This window comes from Notolabrus celidotus, chromosome 11 (assembly GCF_009762535.1).
Source record: "Notolabrus celidotus isolate fNotCel1 chromosome 11, fNotCel1.pri, whole genome shotgun sequence".
Lineage (NCBI taxonomy): Eukaryota > Metazoa > Chordata > Actinopteri > Labriformes > Labridae > Notolabrus > Notolabrus celidotus.
The window spans coordinates 17198839-17208582 of NC_048282.1; the positions used below are offsets into that span (position 1 = coordinate 17198839).

The following is a 9744-nucleotide window of genomic DNA, read 5'->3' on the forward strand; positions in this document are numbered from 1 at the left end:
GGTAAATGTGTGTGAAAGAATGACACACAGGTGAGTGTATGTTGGATCTGCTGTGTCAGTGCCTGATGAGAATGCAGCTTCATCTGGAACAGCTAAAACAACTGAACACCACAAACAATAGCTGCGTCCCACTCAGAGCTGTGACTGTTTTGTCTCTAAGTTGGAGTGAAATCAGACAATAGACGCTGCCATGTTTCATCTCCGTCACTTTCATGAATGTTTGAGTTGAAATGACCATTTATCATCCAGATAACTCAGAGCAGAAAATGGTTACAACATAGTGTTACAGCAGCTGTAAGGGTTGGTACTCCACTGCTGTATGTTACACATGGTATCTGTAATCCTCATGAGTAATACTATTTCATGAGATCTTTTTTTGCTTTATATTTTCTTTGTTAACGACTGATATTCTGATATTTCTCTAGAACTTCATTATCTAGAACAAGCTTTGCTTTGATATTGTAGGTATACAGATTTCATAAAGATAACTAAAACCAACACAGAAGATTTGGAACAAATGATCATCTGAAAATGGACATTGTCCTTGTATAACAGGTATTTTTAATGTGGCCTTCCTGCACCAATGATTCAAATAGTAATCTTTACTCATATACCTCCTTAAGAATGTATTTTGTTAATGAGCTTAAAATAAACCTGACACAACAGTGGCAAGTAAGACAGTACAAGCTCTGTATAAAAGTAAAGCTTATGTTTACTTCACAGGATTGTTTATCTTCTTCGACACAGCTTTTACATAAACTATAGTAAATTTCTGGATCAAGTTTTGTACTTTTTACTGAGTTACATTTATTTTACAGCTGAAGTTGCTTTGAAAATTAAGACTTAATGAATATTGCATTTTTGTAAATTACCATTTATCATCAGACAGAATGATTGAATAAAAAAATATCTAACCTTATGAGGTGAATGTTAATTACAATTGCACTTTAACTACATGCTACTGACAATAAGAGTGTTGATTATCTTTAATCTGAAAAACATGTGTAATTAAATAATTTCTCAGTGTCTTACTTCTGCAATCAATATTTATGACTATAAAAATGTTAGTTTCTTGAAAACATTCAGTTTTATTGTTTGAGTGACAGGATTATTGACATGCTGGTAATTTAGCTGGCATTGTAGGAGCCACAAAGGTAGGTGCTTTTAAGTCATGTAGTGAACTGGATTTTTTTTATCATTTAGTAGGACCATATCCTTTTTTGTGTTGATAATTTTGATTGACATATGTTTGATGAAAACATATAATTCAAAAATCAACTCATAACTCAACCAAAAGAAACAAACTCCTGTATTCGCTCACTTACACACCGACAGACTCTTACAGCTGAGTTAAAAGGGGACAAATCAATAAGAAGAATGCATCTTAACTGGGTGTAAAAGACACCAAAGCAGACATATCATTATACAGTATATCATTGATGTGTTATTTGGGCTGCACGGTGGTGCAGTGGGTAGCGCTGTTGCCTCACAGCTAGAAGGTTCCTAGTTTTACCTGCCTGGTCTGGCAGGTGCCTTTCTGAGTGGAGTTTGCATGTTCTTGCATGTGTGGGTTCTCTCGGGGTACTCGCTTCATCCCACACTCCAAAAACATGCTCACCAGGTTGATTGATCACTCTAAATTGCCCGTAGGTGTGTGCGTGAATGATTGCCTGTCTCTCTGTGTTTGCCCTGTGATAGGTTGGCGACCTGTCCAGGGTGTACCCTGCCTTCCACCTGAAGTCAGCTGGGATAGGCTCCAGCCCCCCGTGACCCCTAACGGGATAAGCGGTCAAGATAATGGATGGATAATGTGTAAGGGGGGACTGAATCCTGCTTGGTTTAATCCTGATTGTGGGATCAAATCTTAAAAGAAAAATTAATGCTGGTGGGTGAGTTCTGTACATAGTTTTCTGCTCAGTGGTACTTATTGTTTATGAAGTAGACACAGAAAGTTATGTCTGAGGACTTCCATGTTGTGATTCCTTGTTTAAATGAAGGAGGACACATCCTACAAACTGTTTGTGATGAACTGAAGTGAGGATTCTGCTTTAAACCTCCTCCACAGCACAATGTACTCTGAGCTTAAACCATTAAAACAAACAAGACACTCATATTTGAATTAGTAAAAATATTTCTTTATTTCTTACAATACGACACACCAAAGGCTCTTTTATTTGAGTGCTTCAACTCTCTGAGGCCAGTTCCATCAGCACAACAGCTCTGCGATTATTACCGTGACTTTATGACATTACTTTTTTTGGTTTTCCTCTCATACCTTGTTTTTAATCAATCAAGGTAAGTCAAAAGTCTAAGTGTAAACAGTATAAAGAGTACGTCCTGACAAAAAAATGTTTCATTTTTTATTTTGCATGTTTTTAAACTGTGTGCAAACATCATACACATCAATATCACACTCACTTTGAGTTTCAAGTCTTTCATTGCATGAAATTAAAAACCATCCACAAACTACATCCTACAGAAGTTTCACTTTAAAACAACAGAAAACTATTCTGACTGTCATATTGGTCTAAAACAGCCCGAGTGTGGAGGTGTGGCCATTTCCAGAAGATAGTCTTCAATACGTGTCTCCATGTCAGAGTAAAGGTCTTCAACTTGCTCCCTGAAAGGAGGATACCACAGCCACAACATGGCAACCTGAGCCACAGCAAGGAATAGAAGGAAGAAAACCCACACCTTCCACCAGGAGCCACATGAGGTCTAAACAAAGACAGAAGAAATGATGCGATACACAAAGAGAGCAGGATTTTTATTTTGATGTTACATTTCAGATTAAGCATAAGAAGACACAAAGTGAAAACAGTTTTTAAAAGACTATGTAATGGCCACACACACAGACTCCCCTCCCACACACACACACAGCTCACCGGTCTCCTGCGGTGGCTGATTTGTCGAAGCTCATCTCTGCACTGCGACAGCCGGGCCTGGCTGGACTGACACTCCTGCTCCATGGCACACAGCTCAATCTGCAGCTCCTCACACTGTGCATACACACACACACACACACACACACACACACACACACACACACACACACACACACACACACACACACACACACACACACACACACACACACACACATACACACACACACAAGGACAGGAATACAAGGAGGTCATATGTAGCTGCAGCTCCTTTAGTACATTTACACTGCTGATGATCCACAGGAAAGAAATATTCTAAATGTATGGAGAAGGAGGACAGATGCACCTTTATCTCTTAAATGTCCTCTCGAAACCAATGAAGTAATATTAACAGAATCATATTTTTTTCAAACAGATTTATAAATTGTATGATCACTTTCAAAGCCAAGTAAAAGTAATGCTTAATCAGGATGATGAGCTTATTAACATTCCAAACATAGATATAATGTATTCACCTTAGTTATGACTTTCTTCATGTAATTTTCAAAAACTGAATCCTCATCGCACAGTTTTTGCAGTTTTTTAAGTTAGTTAAAAATTAAACAAAACAGGAAAATTGTGAATAACTTTGTGCACTTAATTCCAACACATTCCCTTTTTACCTCTTTTTCTTTGAGGCGTAGTTTCTCCTGAGTGTGGCGGAGCTGCTCCTCCACCTGGGAATCTCTCCTCTCTGTCATCTGAGGCTCTGCTTCCTCTGACGTTAGTCGCCCTTGCATCAGGAAGTCCTGAATCTCATCACTCCCATCTAGGAATTAAAAAGTTAACATCACATTAAATAAATATCATTTGTGTTAATACTTTACGTTCTGCAAAAAGACATCAGTGCTTGGAACCTGAACTTCTTTCAGATAAAGCTGACAGATTCATATGGAATCGATAACAGATCCAGAAGTTGAATCAAACTTAAGAGTCTTACCTGTGAGTTGCTGTACTTCCTCTCTAAACATCTGGTTGTCCTCTTCCAGCAGAGAGATGTTGTACTGCAGCTCCTTCTTCTCTTGTTGAAATGACACCACCACGTCCCTCAGCTCGGCCTCTCTGGCTCTGGACAGCTGCACCACACTCGTGTTATTAGTAAGCATTAACACTGCAACCTCTGACCATTACAGTGGCCAATAAACAATTATCTAGACTGTACCTCCAGTTGGCCGTGCAGCTGTTGCAGCTGTCCATTGCTGAGATGCTGGTTCTCCCTGAGTTGATCAAAGCTCAGTTTTTGCTCCTCATACAGACTCTGCCATCTCATGGACTCTGTTTTTGCTGTACTCAGTGATTCCTGGTGGCAAAATATCAAAGATAATTTATTAGCTGCAATACTGATACTGTATAAAACTGTAAAAACAAAAATATTGCATCAACATGTATGTGTCCAATAGAAATATTGTGTTTGTCAGGTCTTGGATTTAAAATGACATATTTGACCTGCAGTGTCTCAGCCATGCTAAGGGCCTCTGTTTTTTCCTCTGTAGCTCTCTGCAGGGCCTCCAGTGCTTTCTCTTCATACACCCATTTCTGCTTCTCCATTTGTATCACCACTTTCTTCACTCCATCCTTTGGAAACTTCTGTGAAAAAGAATAGAACACTGCTGAGTTAAATTTAAAAAATGCTTACACGGAGAGATGCAAAGGATTGGGTGGTGCAAAGAATGAAAGAAAGACAAAATTTCATGATAGAACACTCAGTGGTTTCTTCACAGCTGCCGTTCTTACCTGCAGGCAGACTTGCAGCTGTGCCTCCAGAGCCTTGATCTTATTTCTCAGCAGATCTTCATTGCAGCGAGCCTGTGTGGGTAAGAGAGGAAATGACTGTCACGCTTCAACCTGCAGATGGAAAATTAATGGTTCATGTACAAAACAGCTGTGTGACAGCTTCTTTCACTGTCTGTGTTTAATGGTGCAAAGAGGGAACTCACAGCGCCTATGAGCCTCAAACATGACCAAACATTAAGCATGTGCTGCAACACTAGAGTACAATGTTATGTGTAGAAAATAACATAGAAGTTGCCTGAATATAACAAACCTGAATATTAAGTGGTGAAAAGCATTTTTAAAACTAAACACAAACTTCTAGATCTGTAACCAAGATTTAAAAAAAAATTAAGAATAAATAAACAGTCTTTCCCTCATTCATAAAAGCTAAAAGTGAGCTAATTAAAATGTATAGCAGCTTTATAAGCTAGAGACTGTCACACCCTTCCTGTGTAAGAATGACAGCTTTCACTCATCCTATGCAGTACTGGCAGGAAGCTCCAAACCACAGACTGCACAGGCCTTCCTGTGACAGAGCTGTTAAACACTGCTGTGTTTGCAACTGTAACTGATGTTCTCAGTGCCAGATCAATCACGAAACCAATAAATAACAGCATCATATGAGCTAACTGCAAATCAAAGGTGATGTGTTGGAGGTAAAATGGCCTTTCATACAGGTGGAGAGACTTACCGTCCATGTTTTGTTGGAGGAATTCATGAGGTTGGTCGTGCTCTCCTGTAGGGTTGCCAACTTCTTCCTCATGACCTCCTCTCTCCACAGGGCCTCCTGTCAGTCAGAGCAGAGGAGAGGCACATATAACAACATACTAACACTGAAGGAAGCTCAAGACAGTCAAGTCTATTGTGAAGGTTTAAACCTTATATTTAGAATAAATTACTCAGTTAATATTTAATTTGAATAATAAGAAACTATGTATAGACACATAGTATATATTGTGTCAAAAATACTTAGTTTAATTGCAACATGAATTTACTTTAGTCAGTAACAAAGCAAAAACTAGCTTAATAGTGCTTATATTAGCCACCTCAAGCTAGCAGTTATAGACCAGGTAAGGCTGTAGAAGTGAAATCCTTGAATGTGTTGTGCTTCTGTGAATTAAGTAATAACAAACTACTCAGCATTTCTCTCCTGCTTTGTATAGGTGCAGTGCAAGATAAGATTACGGGGAATAATAATTAGTGAAATTTAATCTGGAAGAATGGAGAAATTAATTGTAATATCTTAAAAACAGAAATGAAGTATTTATGCAGTATTTATTGTATATTGATACTCAGCAAAACCTGTGAGGTAATTAAAGCTGCTGTTGGTAGGAATGGTGTAAAAAACATTACTTTTTTTCTGCTGGGTTTGGAAAAAAGGTCATAATACCCATCAGTACTCATCGGTAAGTGAAGTAATTTGAGACGATTGTGAAATCTCTGTTTTCCAATGCCTTTGTATCAAGCAATGTTATTATTCCCCCTCGTTCCCATTATGACGGACAAATCATAGCTAATCTCCATTCCGCTGTCCTGATTGGTTAAGGGGCCGCCCCTTCTACGTCCTCCGATTGGTTATGAGTCCGGCTCTATCATGACTGCACACGCCGATCTGTATTGGGGGGCTAAGAGGAAATCTGGTTGGGAGGGATAGTGTTGACATTCGAAGTCCCTCTCTCTGAAAATGTGTTTACTCTGTGACTACCAACTGCAGCTTTAAAGGATCATGCATTACACATTTATGACAGACTATTACTAACTGTTGGTTATGTGGCTTTATTTTGGACAAACTACAGGCACCGGTAGATGTTGCACATTTCTTTTATTCTATATTCACCCTCTACCTACTACCTTTGTACTGTATCTTTTCTTAAAGCTCATGTGACTAGTTTTTAGCTGGTTATGAACAGTCTGAAATATTTACCGATCCTATGATTTGAGCTACAAAAGCAGAGAAGACCCTCAGCATCAAGATTGATCATTTCTAGACAGGTATTTTACTGCCTGAAATTGCTTCAGCAAGGTAGGTGTTAGATGGACTGCTGCTGTGGAAACAGATGTTTTAAAAATATATTTTCAAAGGTAATTATCCTCAACTAGTGATACATTAAACTTTAAGAAAAAGCGTGATGAGATTTGTTGTAAAGAAACATCACAGAATGTTTAAGACCCGCAAAGAGCACTGCTTTGTCTACAGGGGTTGCCAAAATCACAAACTGAAAGTTTCGTTCAGGACTTTTTATGTGATTACATTAAATAAATGTCCACTTGACAAAAGTCAACACAGACAGTGGTTAGTTTGTTTTTGAAAAGAAGAGAGTTTCAGATTTTTTTAATTAAATATGAAGAATTGGTTGGCTTACCTGCAAAAGGTCAGAAAGCAGCTGGATATCCTGCATGGGAGTTAAGAGAGAAGAAAATCAGTTTTAATGGTGAATCCATTATTTTAAACATCCAAATGAGATTTAAATGTCATGTACCTAAAAAAATAATTCTAAACTTACAGATTCTCTGATAGTAACAAGACCAGACCTGCACAACAGAAAATATCTTAGAGATGTGTATAAACACTTATCACTCCTGTTTATGATCAAATATTTCACAGAAACTCACTCTGTCTGCACACTGTTCTCTTGATAATTCAGGGCTGAGAGTTTTTGGTGACTCTTTTCTGTTTGGGTTAATGTTTTGATGCTTGTCTTTTGAGCTTTAGAAAGACAACAGAAAATGATTACTAGTATCAAACATCAAAGATAAATGGTCAGTTTCTATTCTTAAAAGTATATGTCTGGCAGGATCTTTACCATAAGCAATATTCATTTTGTTATCCCTGCTTTTTGTCCTTTGCAGGTTCAATTCTTTGGCTGTTGGTTTGGAGGTAGACGTTTGCTTCTTTGCATGGTCTGTCTCTTGTTTCGACAGTGTAACCTCTTCTGACCACAAAGATGCCTTGAAAAAAAGAGGACAGGAAAATATATATTTTTATTCCCAGTGAAAAGTTGGAATCTAGATCAGGTGACCAAACACTAAGGTAGGTATTTACCCATTTGCTGGTGCTTGGGCCATCAGTTACGCTGCTGTTTGATGTTAAAATCATCAGTGGACGGCCATTAGAGGTGGGAATGTTTTGCACATTTGTATGCAATGTCTCTGACTTGCTGGTTTGACTATAATGTTTCATTGAAAGTGTCTTTTTGGTAGGTTTTCTCTGTGAAGACCAGTTTGTTGATGGCTCCGGGCTCACTGATCTCCTCCTTAGAAATTCCAGATGTCTCTTGTTTTTCAGTTCAGTCTTTATGCGTAGTGTGTCAAGCTCCCTCGTAGGGCTTCGACATGATGTTACATTGTTACGTCCTCGCAGGTGTTCACGTTTCTCTGCTCTGTAATCCACTATTTGGTCAAAATCTTTCATAGGGGAGAGCTCTATTCCACTTACAGCCAGGGCATCCATGGCGGTATGAGGGCTCAGCAAGCTTGACCCAGGAGCAGAAAGCTAAGACATTACCAGAATATTGCAGGGATGGACTGGAAATGTGCTGTTATATACCCTGCAGTCAAAAGAACAAGTAGTTAGGAGGTGGCTTGAGTTGTGAAAAGTTGCTCTTCTGGCTTCTACGATGCCTTAAAAATGTATCAGGATATGAAATATAACTATTCACATTGATTGACTTCACAGAAAGAAAACAATTGGGCTAAAATCATACCAAATAGTGATGCATATGACATGTTAGACGTGTCTGCAAAATATGGTTTTACAAGGAAAAAACATGTTCCAACTTGATTTAAAAAAAAAAAAAATCATTCAAAACATTGATGTACAGTAAGTATTTGAGATATGACATCATATTTGACTGGTATAAATGTCCTTTTCATAAATACCCACTGATATTTCCATCTCAAGACATTTTATTCTGCATAAAAAAGCAAATTAAAGAAAGAAAGTACACAAGCAGTATTCTTAAATGTAATCAAATTACAAAGCCTTAACATTGTCTCATATGTTTAACATGCTCTGGGTTGCACCGAGTAGCATTTCTCTGTGGTCTGTGCATGTTGTTTGTAATAAAAGACGCCACAATATAACCCTTACTTCGACTAATGTAGTAATACTTGGAGTAGTAATGTTGAAAAATGTAGAAGTTGCAGTTGTTGCACTGTTATTTTTACGAGGAAAGCTTCTCTGAAACTGAAAAGTATCTAACCAACGATTGACTGGGCCCTGGTAAGTGTTCCTAGAAACTGTTAAGGGAAAATGTGTAAGATAATGCAAATGCAAGAAGTTGCCTGATAAGCAGACAAAATGACAGAGCTTACCTACAACGCCTTCCCATTCAATAGCTCAAAGTCTTCATAAGTTATCTAAGAAGTTATCCATTTTCACACTCCTCTGAAACAGTGTGCAGGCGTTTTGTCTTTTTCACATGTAGCTGCTTCTGTTGAGCATAATTTTACAGGAAGTGAAGAGAACCACAGCGTCATATGTTCCTCTATCTCAGCAGCCACTCGCACCAAACTGATGGCATACTCGGGTGGGCCCCAAGATTACACACAGACCCGGCCAATTCCCTTTGCATGCAGTCTGGGATAAAACCCACCACACTGGGGAGAGTTGTGTGTTTTTTGTAGTTCCCTCTTGTACATTTTATTTTTGGTAGCTGTCAAAATTTTCTTTAAAAGCAGCTGAAGACTTAGATCTGAGGATGTACTTGACTCTGTTGAGTTTCAATAGCTTCATTCTTAGCAGTTAGTTTGTAGCAGGGCCGGCCCGTGGCATAGGTAGTATAGGCAAATGCTAGGGGTGCTGGCCATCCATAGGGGGCACCGCTAAATGAGTGAGGAAGAACATTTGAAAATAAAAGGAAAAACAATACTGTTTTGGATTAAATTGCATAATGATGCCAATAAACATTTAAAAGCTTGTGATTCACTTTTGGTTTTAAAAATAATGGTATGTAAAGCAGTTTTTGAAGTCTTTAAGTGTTCATGATTTACTTGTTTTTGATTTGTTGTTGTTGTTTTCCTTACACTTTGGAAGCTGCTTGCTTAA

The 9744-nt window shown here is 38.4% G+C and overlaps 1 protein-coding gene and 1 long non-coding RNA gene across 2 annotated transcripts; one reads left to right on the forward strand and one right to left on the reverse strand.

The window, feature by feature from the left end:
- Positions 1-2113: 2113 nt before the first annotated feature.
- LOC117821610 (TRAF3-interacting JNK-activating modulator) lies at positions 2114-9462 on the reverse strand. The gene is made up of 14 exons (XM_034696017.1): positions 9012-9462; positions 7741-8245; positions 7502-7646; positions 7311-7404; positions 7202-7229; positions 7061-7090; positions 5389-5484; positions 4659-4730; positions 4371-4511; positions 4087-4224; positions 3865-4000; positions 3548-3693; positions 2886-2999; positions 2114-2718 (listed from the first exon to the last, which is right to left on the reverse strand). Exons 2-14 carry the CDS (start codon positions 8146-8148, stop codon positions 2518-2520), a joined length of 1749 nt encoding a protein of 582 aa, XP_034551908.1. The 5' UTR covers positions 8149-8245; positions 9012-9462; the 3' UTR covers positions 2114-2517.
- Positions 4531-8418, forward strand: LOC117821612. The gene is made up of 3 exons (XR_004633005.1): positions 4531-4738; positions 7548-7728; positions 8112-8418. It is a non-coding gene; the product is annotated as an uncharacterized LOC117821612 (long non-coding RNA).
- Positions 9463-9744: the final 282 nt, after the last annotated feature.